The sequence below is a fragment of the Chrysemys picta genome, chromosome 11 (assembly GCF_011386835.1).
Source record: "Chrysemys picta bellii isolate R12L10 chromosome 11, ASM1138683v2, whole genome shotgun sequence".
Taxonomy (NCBI): domain Eukaryota; kingdom Metazoa; phylum Chordata; order Testudines; family Emydidae; genus Chrysemys; species Chrysemys picta.
The window spans coordinates 1762438-1782081 of record NC_088801.1 but is presented as its reverse complement, the minus strand read 5'-3'; the positions used below and the strand labels follow the sequence as shown (position 1 = coordinate 1782081).

The 19644-nt window shown below is 61.7% G+C and overlaps 2 protein-coding genes across 4 annotated transcripts; one reads left to right on the top strand and one right to left on the bottom strand.

The window, feature by feature from the left end:
- Positions 1-313: 313 nt before the first annotated feature.
- On the top strand, positions 314-4614 carry STK16 (serine/threonine kinase 16). Its single transcript, XM_042842999.2, has 6 exons — positions 314-651; positions 1465-1598; positions 3079-3199; positions 3512-3607; positions 3722-3843; positions 3933-4614. Exons 1-6 carry the CDS (start codon positions 352-354, stop codon positions 4069-4071), a joined length of 912 nt encoding a protein of 303 aa, XP_042698933.2. The 5' UTR covers positions 314-351; the 3' UTR covers positions 4072-4614.
- A 1197-nt stretch (positions 4615-5811) lies between these two features.
- On the bottom strand, positions 5812-11559 carry TUBA4A (tubulin alpha 4a). 3 transcript variants are annotated; one of them, XM_065560438.1, is made up of 4 exons: positions 11488-11559; positions 7976-8198; positions 7207-7355; positions 5812-6874 (listed from the first exon to the last, which is right to left on the bottom strand). In XM_065560438.1, the coding sequence occupies exons 1-4, from the start codon at positions 11488-11490 to the stop codon at positions 5900-5902; spliced, it is 1350 nt and encodes a 449-aa protein (XP_065416510.1). In that variant the 5' UTR covers positions 11491-11559; the 3' UTR covers positions 5812-5899. The 3 variants fall into 3 exon arrangements, with proteins under 3 accessions (XP_065416510.1, XP_065416511.1, XP_065416512.1); XM_065560439.1 differs by lacking the exon at positions 11488-11559 and adding an exon at positions 9859-10229; XM_065560440.1 differs by lacking the exon at positions 11488-11559 and adding an exon at positions 8794-9007.
- Between the last annotated feature and the right edge of the window lie 8085 nt (positions 11560-19644).

Sequence of the window (19644 nt, the reverse complement as noted above, 5' to 3'; positions counted from 1 at the left end):
TGCCCTTTTCTGACCCTTTTCCAATTCCAATATATCTTTTTTGAGATGGGGCGACCACATCTGCATGCAGTATTCAAGATGTGGGCGTACCATGGATTTATATAGAGGCAATGTGATATTTTCTGTCTTCTTATCTATCCCTTTCTTAATGATTCCCAGCATTCTGTTCGCTTTTTTGACGGCCACTGCACATTGAGTGGATGTGTTCAGAGCACTAGCCACACGGACTCCAAGATCTCTCTCTCGAGTGGTAACAGCTCATTTAGACCCCAGCATTTTGTAGATAGAGTTGGGATTATGTTTTCCCCATTACTTTGCATTTACCAACATTGAATTTCATCTGCCAGTTTGATGATGTCTCTGCCCCCTGCCCTGGGGTGGTGGGAGCCCAGGGAGCGCTGCTGCCCCGCTCATGCTTCTCTGCCTCTCAGGGGCTTCAGCTACGTGGACTTGGTGGAGGGGCTGCAGGACGGCCGTTTCTACGCCCTGAAGCGCATCCTGTGCCATGACAAGGAGGACCGGCAGGAAGCCCTGCACGAGGTGGAGATGCACGGCCTCTTCGCGCACCCCAACATCCTGCGGCTCGAGGCGCACTGCATGGTGGAGAAGGGGACCAAGCACGAGGCCTGGCTGCTTCTGCCCTTTCTCAGGGTGAGGCCACCCCCTCTCCCAGGGGAGCCAGGACACAGCCTGAGGTGCCCATCCCCAAGGGCTCACATTGCAGCTGGCCTTGGGGCCCAATGCAGCAATGCATGCTGGGAGTGGTAGTCTTTGTGGGCCAACACTCTAGGGCAAAGGCAAAGGGAGTGGGAGACGCAGCCTGTGGCTCGGTTAGGGAGGAGCAGGGTGGTTACTGTCCCTCCAGCCCTGCCCACCTGGGTCAGAGCCACCTCTGGGAGGGACTGCGCTGGGCCCCACACAGCAGGGGCCAGGAGCTGGGGACTGGAACTGCTCAGGCAGCAGAGACCTGGCTCCAGCAGGGCCCGGGCCCAGCAGCTGCAGAGGAAGGTGTAAAACTCCCAGATGGCCGCAGCGGGAGTGTTGAGTTGGGGCAAATAGCCTTTAGAAAGGGGCCAGCACTGTCCAGACACCCCTCCAGCCCCTGCTGAGTTCGGCAGAGCCCTGGGCCCCGCTGGTCTCTTACCGCAGTGAGTTCCACAGATGACTGGCGTCTGTGTGCAGCATCACTGTCCCTGCTGACGAGACGGGGCCCAGGGCTTAGAGCAGCCGCTTGCTGGGAGACTCAGCCTGGGTCAGGCTGCTGTAGTTTGTCACTCTCCAGAGCTGCTCCTGCCCCCGATGTCACTTACCTGAGAAATCTTGGGATCTGTTAGCAGAGGGCTCTGACTAGGAGCTGGTGCTGGTGGGGCAGTGCCGGCAGGCTGGGGAAGGCACTGTCTGTCTTGGCCGGTGCCCTGCGGGGAGCGTCTGCTTTCCCACTAACCGGCACCTGTTGCTCGCCAGAGAGGGACCCTGTGGAGCGAGGTGGAAGCTCTACGAGACAAAGGCACCTTCCTGCCTGAGGAGCGGATTGTCCCCATTCTCTTTGGCATCTGCCGGGGGCTGCAGGCCATTCATGCCAAGGGCTATGCACACAGGTGAGCCCAGCCAGGGCTAGTGCCCTTGGCCACCAGTCTGGCCCCCTCCGAATGCAGGAGGCCCAACTGGGCGCAAGAGCCTCACATGCAGAACTGGAGTGACAGCACTGGGCTGTGGGGGCGGGTTTGGGTCAGAGGGGGACACCGGCCCTGGAGTAGTGTCTGTGTGTGGGGGGTTTGGGTCAAGGTCAGAGGGGGGCACCGGCCCTGACTGGTGGGGGTGTGTGTGGAAAGAGGGTTTGGGTCAGAGGGGGGCAACGGCCCTGGACGGTGGGGGTGTGTGTGGAAAGAGGGTTTGGGTCAGAGGGGGGCACCGGCCCTGGACCAGTGGGGGGGGTGTGTGGAAAGAGGGTTTGGGTCAGAGGGGGGCACCGGCCCTGGAGTAGTGTCTGTGTGTGTGGGGGGGGGGTTTGGGTCAGAGGGGGGCACCGGCCCTGGACGGTGGGGGGGGGGTTGGGTCAGAGGGGGGCACCGGCCCTGGACTTTTGGGGGAGCGGAGGGTTTTGGGTCAGAGGGGGGCAGCGGCCTGGAGTAGTGGGGGGGGGGGGGTTGGGCGAGAGGGGGACAGCGGCCCTGGAGTAGTGTGTGTGGGGGGTTGGGTCAGAGGGGGACAGCAGCCCTGGAGTAGTGGGGGGGGGTTGGGTCAGAGGGGGACAGCGGCCCTGGACCGGTGGGTGGAAAGAGGGTTTGGGTCAGAGAGGGACACGGCCCTGGAGTAGTGTGTGTGTGTGTGTGTGGGGGGGGGGGGGCACCGGCCCTGGAGTAGTGTGTGTGTGTGTGTGTGTGTGGGGGGGGGGGGGGTTGGGTCAGAGGGGGGCACCGGCCTGGACCGGTGGGGGAGGGGAGGGTTGGGTCAGAGGGGGACAGCGGCCCTGGACCGGTGGGTGGAAAGAGGGTTTGGGTCAGAGAGGGACACTGGCCCTGGACCGGTGGGTGGAAAGAGGGTTTGGGTCAGAGAGGGACACCGGCCCTGGAGTAGTGTGTGTGTGTGTGGGGGGGGGGGGTTGGGTCAGAGGGGGACAGCGGCCCTGGACGGTGGGTGGAAAGAGGGTTTGGGTCAGAGAGGGACACCGGCCCTGGAGTAGTGTGTGTGTGTGTGTGGGGGGGTTTGGGTCAGAGGGGGGCACCGGCCCTGGACCAGTCTCTGTGTGTGGGGGGGTTGGGTCAGAGGGGGGCACCGGCGGGTGGAAAGAGGGTTTGGGTCAGAGGGGGGCACCGGCCCTGGACTGGTGAGGGAGGGGAGGGTTTGGGTCAGAGGGGGGCACCGGCCCTGGACTGGTGGGGGAGGGGAGGGTTTGGGTCAGAGGGGGGCACGGCCCTGGACTGGTGGGGGAGGGGAGGGTTTGGGTCAGAGGGGGGCACCGGCCCCCGGACTGGTGGGGGGAGGGGTTGGGAGCCAGCAGAGCTGCTCAGGAGGCTCCGTGCCCCTCTCTAGGGCCCTGGGAAGCTGAAGGGAACTTGCCGTCTCTTGTCCCCACAGAGACCTGAAGCCCACCAATGTGCTGCTGGACGACGAGGAGCAGCCGGTGCTGATGGACCTGGGCTCCATGAACCGGGCCCGTATTGAGGTCAAGGGCTCCCGGGAGGCCATGGCTTTGCAGGTACAAGGCTCCTGGGGGGAGGGCAGGGATCAGCTGGTGGGGTCTGAGAGGCCCCAGGAACATTTCTCTCACCAGCCGGGGCTCTCCAGCCTCACTCGTGGGGCGGGGCCCCATCTAACCCTGTCCCACACCAGTCACAGGCCTCCTGCCTTGCTCCCCCGCACAGCCCCTACCCGAGCCAGGCACAAGGTGTGGCCTTGTAGCGAGCTCTGAGCAGTGACTGAACAGCCCCTCCCCAGCCTGGCTCAGTCCCTGTGGGAAATGGCTTGTCTCACCCTGGTGCTGGCTCACCCTGTGCTCTGCCCTTCCTAGGACTGGGCGGCTCAGCGCTGCACCATCTCCTACCGGGCACCTGAGCTTTTCACGGTGGAGAGTCACTGCGTTATCGACGAGCGAACAGACATCTGGGTAAGGAACCCCTCGGTGTACCCCTTCCCCCAGCCGGGGGCAGCTTCTCTCCCCCCTCCCATGCAGTGCTGGCTGGCAGGGGGCTCAGGGAGTGACTGGCCTGGCCTGATTCAGTCCCTAGGCTGTGTGCTGTACTGCATGATGTTCGGCGAGGGCCCCTATGACCTCATCTTCCAGAAGGGTGACAGCGTGGCTCTGGCAGTGCAGAACCAGCTCCGCGTGCCCGCCAGCGGCAGGTGAGGAACAGGCACGGATGCCCACCCTGGTGGGGGGGGGCACCCTGTGCTCACCCCCCCGCCTCACCGACCTGCTGTGCGTCTTGCAGGTATTCCGCTGCCCTGGAGTGCCTGCTCTCCTCCATGATGGCAGTGAACCCTCAGGACCGGCCCCACGTCTCCCACATACTTGACCAGCTGGAGGGGCTGCAGCCAGCACCAAGTGGCCAGGACACCACCCGGATCTGAGCCCTGCACAGCTCCATACCCCCAGGGACTGGGGTGTGTGGGGGCTACTGCCCTGCCCCAGGGACAGGGTCATGGAACTGCTTTTAAAATGGAATTTTAGGTGAAAAGCAAAGCCAGTCTTGCAGTGCTAAGTCCTGCCACCAATGCCAGGCTGGCATGTGCCCCCCCCACTAGGAACTCAGCCAGCCTCGGGCCAGGGCCGGCTGCAGGGCACATGCCCTGAGCAGGAGGGTGCCCAGGCCCAGCCATCTGCCCCTTCCCAAGCTCCACTTGGCTGGGGTGGGGAAGGTGCTACCAGCCCTGGGCTGCCTCCAGCTGGAGTGGCCTTCACCGCATTTCCTTGCTTAGGGGGAGGGATGCTGCCTTCTGCCCCTCAGCTAGAGCTGGGGGGGTTGCCTGCATCTGGGCTCTACCCCACACCACCCCAGGCCCAGCCTTCCCCCTCCCTCAGAGCTGCTGCCACCTCCTCCTGCTGGAAGGGAGGTGGGGCCCAGCCTGTGCCCTCACTGGGTGTTGTCTGTTCAGTAAAGTGTGTGCAGAGAATGTGGCCTGGCTGTGTGGGATTCCTGTGACCCCCAGGCAGCTGTGGGGCAGAGAGAAGAGACATGGGAACATAGGTGTAGAGATTACGTCTGGCCACAACTCCAGCCTGACGGAGGCTTCCTGGTGGGCTGTGGCTGCCATCAGGGTAGGGATGAAGCAGCCCCTGGGCAGTACAAGAAAAATATTGTAGCCTCCCCCCCCCCCCCCAATTGTGGGCACCAGGGGGCAAGCAGCCTCCTGTGGTTCTGGGTGCAAGTGCTGCTGGGAGCCCAGCTCTGGATGCTGGGGCGTGACCAGCAGAGGGCAGCACTGGAGCGTTAGTTACTAGGGCGCAGGGCCGTGTTGGGCTGGGGCCAGAGCACAAGTCAATGATTAACCACAACCCCCCCTTCCTGAGCCAGGCCCCCTCCCCCATGGGCTGCGGCCAGAGCCAGCGCCCAATGGCTGGCACCACGTGGGGCCTTGGGAACAGGGGCAGAGCCTGGCCCAGGGAGGGGAACAGGGCACCAGTGGGGGTGGCCCAGCCAGATGCCAGCTCACCTTCCCCCACCTGCTCCAGTCCTGCAGCCAGGGGCCCTCGCAAACCAGCAGAGTAACAAACCCCTTGGAGCGGAACGTGCCCCCTTCTCCTGTGTAGCTCCCGCTAGTCCAGCCCTGGGCTCAGGCAGGCTCCATGCCCCTCAACTGGCAAGTGCAGGCAAGGCCAGAGCCCCAGGGCCTGCTCCCTGGAAGCCAAGGCACAGACTGGAGGTTTCAAACAGGGGAGTCCTGTCACCCCGATGACACTTCCCATCATTAAGCAACAGACCTGGCCATGCAGCACTGGCTGCTTTGTGCAGGGGTTGGGTGCAGCCCTAGAGGGCCCCTTACAGCTGGGCATGTGGGGAGCAGCCCCTAGTACCTGGAGTTGTGTCCACCCCTCCTCCAGCGAGAGAGCAGGATCGATCCCTGAGCCACCCAGTCAGGCCTAGGGCTTAGCAGCCACCACTCGCCCACGGCCCCAGGTAGGGGCCCGCTATCTGGTTTGGGGCAGTCAGCAGGGCAGGTTGCCCCATGCTACTGTGCTGCCCGGGATGTCTTATGACCCCATTCCCAGCCTGGCCCCCAGGGCTGTAACAAGCCGCTCCGCGCCAGCGCAGCGGACCTGGGACACTCACTACAGCCCTGTACCTGGCAAGAAACAGCCACAGCCTTGGGTTCGGGTTCAAGACCAAGGAGACTGTTTATTGTTTAAAGGATTTTGCAATTAACACAACAACAACATGAAAGTCCTTCAGCCAGCACCTCAGTACTCCTCTCCCTCCTCTTCATCCTCATAGGAGTCCAGGCCCACCTCCTCGTAATCCTTCTCCAGGGCAGCCATGTCCTCCCGGGCCTCTGAGAACTCCCCCTCCTCCATGCCCTCTCCCACGTACCAGTGCACGAAGGCCCGCTTGGCATACATCAGGTCAAACTTGTGGTCCAGCCGAGCCCAGGCCTCGGCAATGGCCGTGGTGTTGCTCAGCATGCACACAGCCCGCTGCACCTTGGCCAGGTCGCCACCAGGAACTGCAGTTGGGGGCTGGTAGTTGATACCAACCTTGAACCCAGTCGGGCACCAGTCCACAAACTGGATGCTGCGCTTGGTTTTGATGGCAGCAATAGCAGCATTGACGTCTTTGGGCACCACGTCCCCGCGGTACAAGAGGCAGCAGGCCATGTATTTGCCATGACGAGGGTCACATTTCACCATCTGGTTGGCTGGCTCAAAGCAAGAGTTTGTGATCTCTGCCACGGAGAGCTGCTCATGGTAGGCCTTCTCTGCAGAGATGACGGGGGCGTAGGTGGCCAGCGGGAAGTGGATACGGGGGTAGGGCACCAGGTTGGTCTGGAACTCCGTCAGATCCACGTTGAGGGCACCATCGAATCGGAGGGAGGCGGTGATGGAGGACACGATCTGGCTAATAAGGCGGTTGAGGTTGGTGTAGGTGGGGCGCTCGATGTCCAGGTTCCTGCGGCAGATGTCATAGATGGCCTCGTTGTCTACCATGAAGGCGCAGTCTGAGTGCTCCAGGGTGGTGTGGGTGGTCAGGATGGAGTTGTAGGGCTCCACCACTGCGGTGGAGACCTGAGGCGCGGGGTAGATGGCGAACTCCAGCTTGGACTTCTTGCCATAGTCAACGGAGAGACGCTCCATCAGCAGGGAGGTGAACCCGGAACCGGTGCCGCCCCCGAAGCTGTGGAAGACCAAGAAGCCCTGGAGCCCCGTGCACTGGTCGGCCTGCGGGGAAAACAGAGATCAGAGTAAGTACCGGCCAATCCAGGCTGCAGCACAGACATGGCCGAGAAGGACTGAGGAAGAGAACCAGCTGAGGGAGACTTCCACCATTCCCTGGCCAGCCCACAGGAAGAAGCAGCCCCTGTGTCAGACAGACAGACACCCTCCCCCACCCCTCCAGCTCCCAGACCCCTGGCCAAGTAGAGCCAGCTCTCAAGGCCTCCCCAGGTAAGAGCACCTTTAGCCCTTCCAGCGAGATGCTGGAGCCCTCTTACCAGCTCCTTGGCTGGGCAGAGCGGCGCCCCCCCAAATATCCCATTAGACAGGCTGCATACCAGCTTCCGGATCCTGTCCAACACTTGGTCAATGATCTCCTTGCCGATGGTGTAGTGCCCACGGGCATAGTTATTGGCAGCATCTTCCTTGCCGGTGATGAGCTGCTCTGGATGGAAGAGCTGGCGGTAGATGCCAGTCCGAATCTCATCTGGAAGAGACGAGAGGGGTGTGGGACAGGACTCTAGGCCAGTGGTGCACAAACTTGTCTAGTCATAGTCCCCCCGACCTTTAACAGTCTGTCTGTACCCCACCCCCTTACTGCCAGCCCAGGCTCCTGCCCCAGCCTGGCTGCTCACGCCCTGTGAACAGTCCTGTGCGTGCCCCACAGACATTAGCAGAGGCTGGTGCACCGAGCTGGCCTGCTAGCGCAGGGGGTGGAGGATGGCTGGCCTCCACCCAACAGGGCAGGCTGCCCCAGGCCCTCAGGGCGTGGCAGGGGGCCCAGTATTTCACCAACACCAGGAAATGGTACCTGCTGCCCCAAGGGAGTTCAGTCTAGCCCTGAGCGGACCTGCCAGCTGGGTAGGTCTCTCTGGGCACCACGCCTGGGTAAGGAGCATCAGCATACACAGCGCTTCTCATCCTCCGATCACTCCCCTGCAGCGGGGAAGGCCAGTCCCAGTCCGGGCGGAAGGGCCTGGCACAGAGCTAGGGCAGGAGTGACCGAAGCCGCACTAGTAGCTGCGCTGCATGGGAGTCCAGACGGCAGACGCGGCTGTAGCCGGGGACCTGAATCCTTCACGAGCGAGCAGAGCTCCCCTCACTCACCGATCACGGTGGGTTCCAGGTCCACGAAGATCGCCCTGGGGACGTGCTTCCCGGCACCCGTCTCACAGAAGAAGGTGGTAAAGGAGTCGTCCCCTCCCCCGATGGTCTTCTCGCTGGGCATCTGCCCGTCGGGCTGGATGCCGTGCTCCAGGCAGTACAGCTCCCAGCAGGTGTTGCCCATCTGGACACCGGCCTGGCCGACATGGACTGAGATACATTCACGCTGCAGAGAGAGAAGAGCCATTGAGGTGCCTCTCCAGGACAGTGGACCCAGAGCCCCATGCCAGTGTTGGTGGTGAGGTGGGGCCCACAGCTCCCCCACACTCCGGGGGGGGGGGGGGGGGGGGGGGGGAGATGATCTCCCTTCAGTGAGGGCTGCCAGACAGCCCAGGACATTAGTGTCTGCTGGTCAGCACAGCTGGAGAAGGGACCTGGGTTTGGAGACCAGTCCCTCTACCAGCGCCCCCTGCCTCAGAGCAGAGGGAGCCGCTTGCTCCCTGCAGCCACCGACTCCGGTGCCCAGCGCTGCCGAGGAAAACGCTGCAGGCGGTGACTGGCTGCCACACTGCAGCTCTGCACAGACTGCAGGTGTGGGGGAGGAGCACAGCCGTGCCGCCGCACGTCCGCAGAGCAGGCCCTGCCCTAGATCTAGCAGCAGTCACACGCCCTGCTGATAGAACCCCCCGGGCCATGCTGCCCACCGCCGCCGAGCACTGAGGGAGCTCCCTGCCACAGGGACCGTGTGGCACTTGCCCCCTTGCCAAGGACAGCCATCGAGCAGGGGAGGAATAGCGGCCCAGGGAGGGGGAGTGACTCACCCAAGGCCACAGCGCCTCGGTGGCAGAGCTGGGATCGAACTCCTAGGTGGTGCCCATCCCCCAGCCCCCTCGCTGTCCGAGGGCTGCGGCAGCCCCTGCCAGCGTACGGCCAGAGGCTTGGCTGTCCCTGGGCCTGCAGAGCATGGCCGCTCGCTGCAGTGAGAGGGGAGGGGCCAGCACTGCAGCGGGGCTCCAGCGTCAGGCAGGTGCTGAGCTGACAAGCACATACCTAATGCATGAGCTACAGTCCCACCCACCCTCGCTGCTCCCAGCCAGCCTGGGCACGTGCCGTTCCCAATCCCACGGGGACCCAGCGCGGGCAGGGCTGCAGGTCAGGACTGAGGGACATCAGCAGAGCTGCAGGGAGGCTGCCCAGTACCCACCAGTGCTGTAATGGGCAATAAGGCCCTTCTGCCCAGCAGCACAGAGCTGTGCCCCACTCCCCAGGGCTGCGAGGGCCCAGGCAGGGCTGTGGGGAGGGGACGACAGGGGCAGTGGGCTCAGCTGTGCCCACAACAGCACAGGGGCTGTTCGCACGGAGCCAACTGCATCGGGTGGGCACTGGGGCACAGCCGATGACGTGGACACTGCCTTGCTCCCCCCAAATTGTGGGGATGCAGAACCCCCCCTTTCCTAAAGGCTCCCCTCCCCCCCACACCCCAGGACTCCTGCCCCATAGCAGCTCTGACCTCCAGGCCTGCAAGGCCAGACAGAGGCCTCTGGTCACTCAGGGCCTCCCCCACCCACAAGCAAGGAAGCCACCTGTACCAGCGATGGGGCTCCCAGGGAGGGGGGCACAAGCAGGCTCCAGCTCTCAGGAGCAGCAGGGGAGCCCTAGCAGGTCTGGGATGGGGGCCTGGATTCCTGCAGCAGCCAGAGGTCCAAGCCAGTGAGGCCCCTCCGCAGCATCCGCCCCAAACTCGAGATGTTTATGGGGAAGCCACAAGGAGGAAGCACCCAGCTCTGTGCAGCTGCCACCTCATAGCAGCCCTCCCCCAGGCCCCAGCTGCATGTCCCCTTCTCTGAGCGCAGCCCACGGAGGCCTCTGCTGCACCCGTCACCCACCGGGTCCCCACCAGGGCGGCAGCACCAGAGCACTCGATGGACCTACACCGACCCCAGCCTCCAGTCACGCCTTAGAGCCCGGCCACTCTGCAGCCCGTTCCGGCTGGTCCCAGGATCGGTCTCTGCCGCGAGCGACTCCCTGCAGGGCGGGGGTGACCGTTCTCCCAGAGGTGCGGGATTCACACTGGAAGTAGGGGGCTGTGGGTCAGGATTGAGGGGCATCAGCAGAGCTGGTGACATTCTCCAGGCCGTGCCAGCGCTGAACCCGAGCGGGTGACACCATCTCCAGCTCCCAGCCTGTTCATACCGCCCCCGCCCCGCCCCGGGGGGAAGTCACCGCTCCACTACGCAGCAGAAATTTGAAAACACACAGACCAACCAGGAAGGGTTGTGAAATCACCAGCCCCACCCTCCAGCCTTGCACAGCCTCCATCGCCACCAGCCAGACAGTCACTCCCGCCATCCGCACGGAGGGGAGAGGGCAGAAAACCCCCTTGCCCAGGAGCCGATAACCCCTGTGGCCAGGGTGCAACGGGACCCCTGTGCCACTGCAGCACGGGTGCCCCCGGCAGTGAGACCACCCAGCTTTGGGTGCAGGGAGCTGGGCCAGCCCGTGGGCCTGGACTCCTCCGTGGAGGGGGCAGGGGTGTCTAGCTGCACTCCCGGGCAGGGCACCGCCAAGGGGGCAGAGGTGGGGCACACAGCCGTGCCCTTGCCTGGCTCCTCCAGGGGCGCAGCCCGAGTCCAGAGACAGGAAACGGGGCAGGTGCCGAGTCTCCTCGGAAGGTGCCAGGTGCAGGCCGCGGCCTCGCCACGAGGCGGGAAAACCGGCTCAGCCACTGGCCAGGCAGTCGAGGGTGTCACCTGGAGGGCCCTTCCCCAAGGCACGGGGCGGGGGGGCTACTCCCTTAAAGCTGCCCCCCCAGCTCATTCACACTCCCTGAGCCCCCAAAGAGAGCCCCCCGCCGTGCCCCCCCCACAGGCGGCCATTACCTAGTCTGGCCAGGAGCCCGGCCGAGCTATTTCCAGGAGAGCCCCCAGCCTATTAATAACCCCCCCGCCAGACACAGCCGCACCCCCGTGTCCTTCGAGTCGGGCCGGGCGCCAATGCCCCCCCCGTGCAGCTGCCCCTGCTCGTCTGGAGCAAGCGCAACCATGCGGGGGGGGGGGGCAGGGCGGTGCCCAGGAGCCTGGCTGGGGGGGGGGTCCCCGCACACGGGGGGGGGGGTGGGCGACTCACTGCGCTGGAGCCAGCCTCTGGCCCGGTCACCCTCCCCCGGCCCAGCCCAGCCCCGAGGGGAGGAGGGCGCGGGAGGGGCCAGGGCTCTGCCCCCCCCCCAGAGCCGGGGGCCCGTCCGCAGGCTCCCCGCCCCCTCCCGAGTCAGGTCAGCCCCGGCCCCGCAGCCCCCCCGCCATGGAGAGGGGCTCGGTGCCCGCTGCGGAGCGCACGGGGCGGGGGCGCAGCGCGGCCGGGAGCGCACGGGGCGGGGGCGCAGCGCGGCCGGGAGCGCACGGGGCGGGGGCCCGGAGCCGGGCACTGCGAGGGACGCGACGTCCCGCAGAGGATCCGCCCCCCCCGTTCCCGAGCGGGGTCCCCCCCACCGGGGGCGCCCCGGGCCCCGCACTCACCATGACGCAGCAGTGGCCGGGATCTCACGTGAGTCTGCGCGACGAGGTCTCGGTGAGAAGCTTCGCCTGCTGCAGTCCTGGCGCACCGGCCTTATATAGCGGCGGGGCTGGGCCCGCCCACGGGCGGCATGACGCGTATGACCGCGCCCACTCCCCGAGTCGCACAGGGGCGTGGTTTGTTTTTTGGGGGGGGGGAGTCGTAACACACTGTACCATGAAAGCGCCACCCTAAGATTAACCTCCCCCCGGAAAGCCCATGGGGTTACCCTCCTTCTCCCCCTCCCCCTGGAAAGCCCATGGGGTTACCCTCCTTCCCCCCCCCGCCCGGAAAGCCCATGGGGTTACCCTCCTTCTCCCCCCCGCCCGGGGGAATGCGCTTCAATGTAGCGAAACCAGGTCTCTGAAAAGGGGATCTATGGGGAGCCCCTTCCAGGCTGGGCTCCAGCCCGGCTGCAGCGAGGAGTCCCCTGCATCCTTGGGGAGCAGTGCAGCCGGGAGAGGCTACAGGCCCCCGCATGCATGGCTGCAGCGTGCTCCCTGCAGAGAGTTGCATGGCCTGCCACCCCCCGGGGAAAGCTACCCCCGCCTTCGGGCAGCCTCTGTTTCTGTTGGCATATGTCTTAGAAATCGCTGGAACGTGGCTCCTGGTCTCCCAGTCCCAGGAGGTCTCTGACTCTCGGGGAAGGGAGCTGATGCTCTCACCCCTCACTGACAGTGGTGGATTAACGCGTGGGCCCACGGGGCCTGTGCCCAGGGGCCCCAGACAATTTCATGCCCAGGGCACCAATAAATCCTAATCCACCTCTGCTCACTGAAGGTGTGTAGTGCTCCACCTTCAGCAGAGGGAGTTTTGCTGGGGATTTGAGTTAAATGCAGGTTAACAAAGCCAAAGCGAACGCAGAGCACTGCAAAGTGTTTCACTTACCCCTCGCCCACCTAACCGGGCTCACTGCTTCGGCATCCGTGATGCCACAAACCTACCCGTTCTGCAGTCGCCCATAGAGCCTCCCAGGAAAACCAAGTGAGACAAGACCCGAATTGCTAAAGGAAACACAAGCAGAGAAAACACTTTAGAAGCAAAGAAGGATTTTCCAGGCCTCTGAAGATCAGAGAGAAGGCGATACTAAAAAGGGGCCCCATTCCATGGCCGTTCCTTTGGCAGGTCCCCTTGCAGACAGGGCAGCCCCCAGCTGCCCCCCGAAATCACTCCCTGAGCTGCATTTGGTGCCTGGGCTGTACTTCTCACCCACTCTGCTAATCCCTTCCTACTCTTAATAAAAACGTATCGTTTGCTAACACGCTCGGAAACATCCTGCAGACCTGCGTCTCCATGCAATCCGGGCTGCTCTCGGACTCAGCGAGCAGGGCTTGGGCTTGCTAGGAAGGTTTATTAGACCCCATTTATTAGACCTGTCTAACTCACCTGTCCCGAGCACCAGCCAATCAAAGCCACCCAGCACCCCAGCATGTTACAAACCAACCCCAGCCTTTCTCAGCACCCTGACTTATGACTTTCCAGTGACAGGCTTGGTCATCTCTCTGCAGACACTTGCACCCGCGTTGTAACTTCAACGCCAGGCCTGCAGAGGCACTGTAAGAGTTTGCTTTTTGATTAAGTCACTGGGACCCCATGAAAAGTGCTTCTTTTTTGGACAAATTGAAGTGCGGAAAGTGAGTGATTTAAACCTCTCGGGTCATTCATGCCAACAGCACCGTTGCCATGAACGCTCAGAGCAGGTCTAACGGACGCTGTCTGCAGGGGGTCCCAGTGCTGCGACCGCGGCTGGAGCTGAACAGGGTCTAGCAGCAATGAGATGTTTTCCCAGAAATGTTTAAATTCATCCTGACACAAAGAAGGATGAATTTAGACCCAGGGAAGGTTGCTGGACTGCAGATGTCACCAACGGATGCAAACATAACAATCGAGGTGATAAGCAGTTACGTCAGTCAACACAACCGTTCCCAGAGAGTCGTTATCAGTGGTTCACAGTCAGGCTGGAAGGGCATAACCAGTGGGGTCCCGCAGGGATCAGTTCTGGGTCCGGTTCTATTCAATATCTTCATCAGTGATTTAGATAATGGCACAGAGAGTCCACTTATATAGTTTGTGGATGATACCAAGCTGGGAGGGGTGGCAAGTGCTTTGGAGGGTAGGATTAAAATTCAAAATGATCTGGACAAACTGGAGAAATGGTCTGAAATCAATAGTACAAATGCAAAGTACTCCACTCAGGAAGGAGCAATCAGTCGCACACATACAGAATGGGCAATGACTGCCTAGGAAGGAGTACTGCGGAAAGGGATCTGGGGGTCATAGTCGACCACAAGCTAAATATGAGTCAACAGTGTAACGCTGTTGCAAAAAAGTGAACATCCTTCTGGGCTGTATTAGCAGGTGTGTTGTAAGCAAGACCCAAGAAGTAATTCTTCTGCTCTGCTCCGCGCTGATTGGGCCTCAGCTGGAGTATTGTGTCCAGTTCTGGGCGCCACGTTTCAGGAGAGACGCGGACAAAGTGGAGAAAGTCCAAAGGAGCAACAAAAATGAGGGAAGATTGAAAAAAATGTTTTTTTTAGTTTGGTGAAGAGAAGCCCGAGAGGGAGGGGACATGAGAACAGTTTTCAAGTACATAAAAGCTTATTAGAAGGAGGAGGAGAAAAGTTGTTCTCGTTAACCTCTGAGGACAGGACAAGAGGCAAGGGGCTTAAATTGCAGCAAGGGCGGTTTAGGTTGGACATTAGGAAAAAGTTCCTAACTCTCCAGGTGGTGAAGCTCTGGAATAAATTGCCCAGGGAGGTGGTGGAATCTCCATCACTGGAGATTGTAAAGAGCAGGTTGGACACACACCTGTCAGGGATGGTCTAGATGGGAATGTGAGCTGGGACGTGGGGAGAATCAGGAGCAGGGGGTGTGGGTGGAGATGAGGGGTTTGGTTGGGAAGGGACCAGGCTGCGTTTGAGACAGGGGACACGGTGGTGTCTTGCACAGCCCGGGAGGTGCCAATGCCTCAGCTCCCAGACGCTCGACTCTCTGGGCCCGACTGCGCTGAGTATTCGAGCAGTAAATGAAAACCCGCCAATCTGACCCCCAGGAGCCCACAGCCCTCAGCTGTGCAAGGAGCTGCAGCTGCTAAGCTCTCAGACGCACAATGCAGGTCAAGGACTGACAGGTGGAGTCTGACAAGTGCCTGACACCTTTTGGGTGTTGTAAGTGCAGCCCAGGTCCCCACTGGTGTGAATTCTGCTGTGCAGGTCTTTCAAAGAGTCCTTGCACAGGGATTTTGGAGTGAAATTGCCCCTGTGCGGAGGGCCAGCAGCAAATGGCCTAGTCTATTGCTGGTGAAGTCACGATGGGCTAGGGCTCAGAAGCACCATCATCAAATACTTTGGCACATTTTGCAGACAGCAAGACGGTTGGGTAATACATAGACCCAGGGGGTTAGAAGGGACCGCACGGGTCGTCTAGTCTAACCCCTGCCAATGCAGGACTTGTTGGGTCTAACACATCCCAGTCAGACGGCTCCAGCCTCCTCTCGAAAACCTCCAGTGAAGGGGCTTCCACAACCTCCCGAGGCGTCTGTGTCATTGTCTGACTGCTCTTCCAGTGAGGGAGTTTCTCCTGAGATTGACTAACTCTGCCCTGCTGTCGTTTGAACCCATCGCCTCTTGTCCTGCCCCCTGTGGCAAGAGAGAACAACTTTCTCCATCTTATTTATGGCAGCCTTTCAGGTATCTGAAATCCCCTATCCCATCCCCCCCCCAATCTCCTCTTTTCCAAACGGAACATACCCAGTTCCTTCGGGCTTTGCTGGCACGGCTGCGTTCCATCCCTGTGATCATCTTTGTCGCTCGCCTCTGGATCCTTCCCAGGTTCTCTGCATCCTTCCTGTACATCGGTGACCAAAACTGGACCCTGTTCTCCAGCTGAGGCCTAACCGGTGCCGAGGAGCAGGTCTAGCCCCTCCCGTGACTTGCAGGCTCTGCCTCCGTTAGAGCAACCAAACAGTGCATTGGCTGTTTTTGCACCAGCATCGCATTGCCGACCCATGTTGCGGTTGGGAGTGTGACCCACCACGACTCCCAGCTCCTTCTCAGCTGCGCTGCTCCCAGCCAGGTCTCCCCCAGTCTGTGTTTGTGCGTTTGGCTTTGCTTCCAAAGTGCAGCACCTTCCGCTTGGCTTTGGGGAATTTCATGTTGTTGTCTATAGCCCAGTTCTCCAAGTCCTCCAGATCCCTCTGAATTCTAGCTCTGGCCTCCAAAGTGTTGGCAGCCCCCTCCCCTTCCCCCCCCCCAGCTTTGTGTCCTGTGCAAATCAGATCAGTCTGCTCTCTATTCCTACATCCAGGGCATTGATAAAGATGTTAAACAACACCAGATCCAGAACAGATCCCTGTGGAACCCCACTTGAGCCCTCCCTCCAACCTGACATCAGTCCATTAATAGTGACTCTTTGTTTGCAGGTGTTTAAACAATGATGTGTCCACTTAATGGTAGTTCCACCCAGCCTGCATTTCTCCAGCGTATTTCTCAGAATGTCGTGGGACTGTGTCAAAAGCCTGGCTGAATTCCAGGTATATTGTGTCCACCGCATTGCCCCATCCACCAAACCAGTTACCCATATTATCGACATTAATAGATTTTAAGGTGGGAAGGAACCATTTCTCAGTCTGAGCTCCTGTATAGCACAGGGCAGAGAATTCACCCAGACACTCCTATATTGAGCCCAAGAACTTGTGTTTGACTAAAGAGCTTCCAGGAAGGCACCAGCCTGGCTCTGAAGCCACCAAGAGGTGGAGGATCTGCCCCTGCTCGGACAGGAACGTTCTCTGTTGGACACAGAGTGAGCAGATGCAGCTTAACTGTTGGTTTAGATCAAATAAAAGCAGTAGTGAAATATGCAGAGAGTTGTGGAGATGATAGAACGTCTGGAGAAAGTGACGTCCAGCTCTGCCTCCGGCCCCCAACCCCGGCCAGACGGGGCGAGGCCAGGGGGCAGACAGACCGGGACCCGAGAAACGCTGCTCACCCATCGGCCAGTCTGAAAGGATTAGAGGATAGATTGGGGCGAGTCCACAAACCAGAGGGAGCCAGAGGCCTTCCCCTACTCGGGGCTGGGCGCGACTGACACCCTGGGACAACCAGGCAGGCGCCCAGAGCAGTGCAGTCGATGGCAACTGGCTAACGAGTGACCTCAAAGGACAAGTAAACGATGCTCATGGTCAGGCTCCTCTGAGCAGGCCCCCGGAGCCGAAGCAGACTCAGCTGCGTGGAGCGGGCGTGCTGGGCCGGCTCCCCGGCGTGTTGTCTGCACCCCACAGGTAGGTAGAGGGGGCAGGCCCCCGTGTACCATGGGGCGAGCTAACGCTAGTCGCGCCCCTTCTCTTGCAGGTTTCACAGCATGTGGTGACACCAAGGCAGGCCGTAAATGCACAACTGAAAATGGAACCGGAGTTCACCGCGCACAAGCGACAGCAGACCTGCCTGGGGCTAGACAAGCAACAAGGGATTTGCTTTCCCCCAGCACTAGGTGCAGGGGCAGGGCTGGGGCCGCTCTGCGTCCGGCTAGCCAGGAGAGAGCCCTGCACTGCGCGGGGTGGGGGGAGGCGGCACCGGAGCCGGCTCTGGCTCCAGCAGGGCAGCGGGACAGGGACTCGCTGCGGTTATGCCTGTCGGTGCCCATTGCTCTGGGATATTGTTGATATTGGAACAAACGTGTGGTCACCTGGGCCTTCCCGTGTCGCAGCACTGCACCGCAGGCTCTTGTGGGACATCCCAGCGAGGGGGGCAGGGCAGAACTCCGTCCCTGCTTCCCCAGAGGCATAAGCCCCTCCCACCTGAGCTAAAGGAGAATCGCCGTTAGTACAGGGCCTAGGACACACAGCAGAGGCAGAGGGGACGCAGACACACTAGCCAGTTCATTACAGCGTGTTTACACGCTGTCTCTCTCCCTGGGGAGCCTTGGCCCAGCTCCAGGGAGTGTGTAGAACGTCCCAGGCAGGAGCCAAAAGCAGACGCCCCCAGGAGCTCTGTCCCACTCCAAACACCTGCTGGGGAAGAAGAATCCTGCAGACAGCCCCCCCCCCCCGCAGGAACCCCAGATCTGCCCCCCCCCACAGGAATCCCAGATCTGCCCCCCCGCCGCAGGAACCCCAGATCTGCCCCCCCTGCAGGAACCCCAGATCTGCCCCACCCCCGCAGGAACCCCAGATCTGCCCCCCCTGCAGGAACCCCAGATCTGCCCCACCCCCGCAGGAACCCCAGATCTGCCCCCCCGCCGCAGGAACCCCAGATCTGCCCCCCCTGCAGGAACCCCAGATCTGCCCCCCCTGCAGGAACCCCAGATCTGCCCCACCCCTGCAGGAACCCCAGATCTGCCCCCCCCACCCCCCCGCGTTTATTCAGTGTGTGTTTTGCAGACTGGCGGAAGCCACATTGTGCAGACAGTTTGTTGACCCGGGTGTAAAGCGAGAGGGAGCTGGTGCACCCAGCCCAGGCCCAGGGGCTGCTCAGGGCCGTTGGGAGCCCAAGGAAGTGGCCGGGCAGCCGGCCAAGCCAGGCCGAGGCTTCCAGAGGAAATGGTTCATGAGCAGAAGGCTGAGTGTAGCGAGCAGAGGCGCCGGCTCCCAGGGCTCTCACTTGTCCCCAGTGTGGAACAGCCAAGAGGCTGAGCAGGGCCAAGCTCCTGGCAGTCACAGGGTTAACTCCCTCCGGAGCCAGGCAGGTGGCGAGGGTGTGGCAAGGAGCCCGGAGCTGCGGGATAATGAGAGAGAGGGCAGAGCGCTTAGCCCTGGCCGGGCCGCTGAGGGGCCAGCCAAGCCTCCAAAGCACATGGTGCTGGCTGGCCAGGCCTTTGTGCTGGGCTCAGCTGCTGCCCTGGCCTGGGTGTCACACAGCCATGCCCGGGGAAGGGCTGCCCGGTCCCCATTTGGGCACCCGCTAGGAGCCTGCCCCCTTCCGTGCAGCGAAGGCCACTCCTCCTCCTCCGGCATCACTGGCTGAGCTGGGGGCTCTGGCGGGTCCCAGTTCCCTTTACGGTCAGTTTCTCAGCGTGATTCCCAGAGCAAAGGTGCCAGTGCCCGGGCTGGGATCTGCTATTGCTGTGACCATCTCTCCGCCTCGGGGCTGCCAGGAGAGGGGTCCCGGCTCTGTCCCCTCGAGGTGACTCCATGGAGCCGGCCCTCGGCCTCAGCGTTATTGGCTGCCAGCGATGGGAGCTGTAGTAGGGCCAGGGACGGACAGACAAACCGAGGGGGGCAGAGTTCCCTTCAGCTCCCTGATTCCACACTCAGAGCCCATGGCCGCTGGGTGCTGAAGTGCAGCCCCGGGCGTTCTCCTGCCAGCGTGTGTGTGTGTGTGTGTGTGTGTGTGTGTGTGTCCGGGGCATTCTCCTGCCTGCGTGTGTGTGTGTGTGTGTGTGTGTGTGTGTGTGTGTGTCCGGGGCATTCTCCTGCCTGCGTGTGTGTGTGTGTGTGTGTGTGTGTGTCCGGGGCATTCTCCTGCCTGCGTGTGTGTGTGTGTGTGTGTGTGTGTGTGTGTCCGGGGCATTCTCCTGCCTGCGTGTGTGTGTGTGTGTGTCCGGGGCGTTCTGCCAGCGTGTGTGTGTGTGTGTGTGTCCGGGGCGTTCTCCTGCCTGCGTGTGTGTGTGTGTGTGTCCGGGGCGTTCTGCCAGCGTGTGTGTGTGTGTGTGTGTGTGTCCGGGGCGTTCTCCTGCCAGTGTGTGTGTGTGTGTGTGTGTGTGTGTCCGGGGCGTTCTCCTGCCAGTGTGTGTGTGTGTGTGTGTGTGTGTGTGTGTGTCCGGGGCGTTCTCCTGCCTGCGTGTGTGTGTGTGTGTGTGTGTGTGTGTGTCCGGGGCGTTCTCCTGCCAGTGTGTGTGTGTGTGTGTGTGTGTGTGTCCGGGGCGTTCTCCTGCCAGTGTGTGTGTGTGTGTGTGTGTGTGTGTGTGTCCCTGGGGCGTTCTCCTGCCAGTGTGTGTGTGTGTGTGTGTGTGTGTCCCTGGGGCGTTCTCCTGCCAGTGTGTGTGTGTGTGTGTGTGTGTGTGTGTCCGGGGCGTTCTCCTGCCAGTGTGTGTGTGTGTGTATCCCAGGTGTGTGTGTGTGTGTGTGTGTCCCTGGGGCGTTCTCCTGCCAGTGTGTGTGTGTGTGTGTGTGTGTGTGTGTGTGT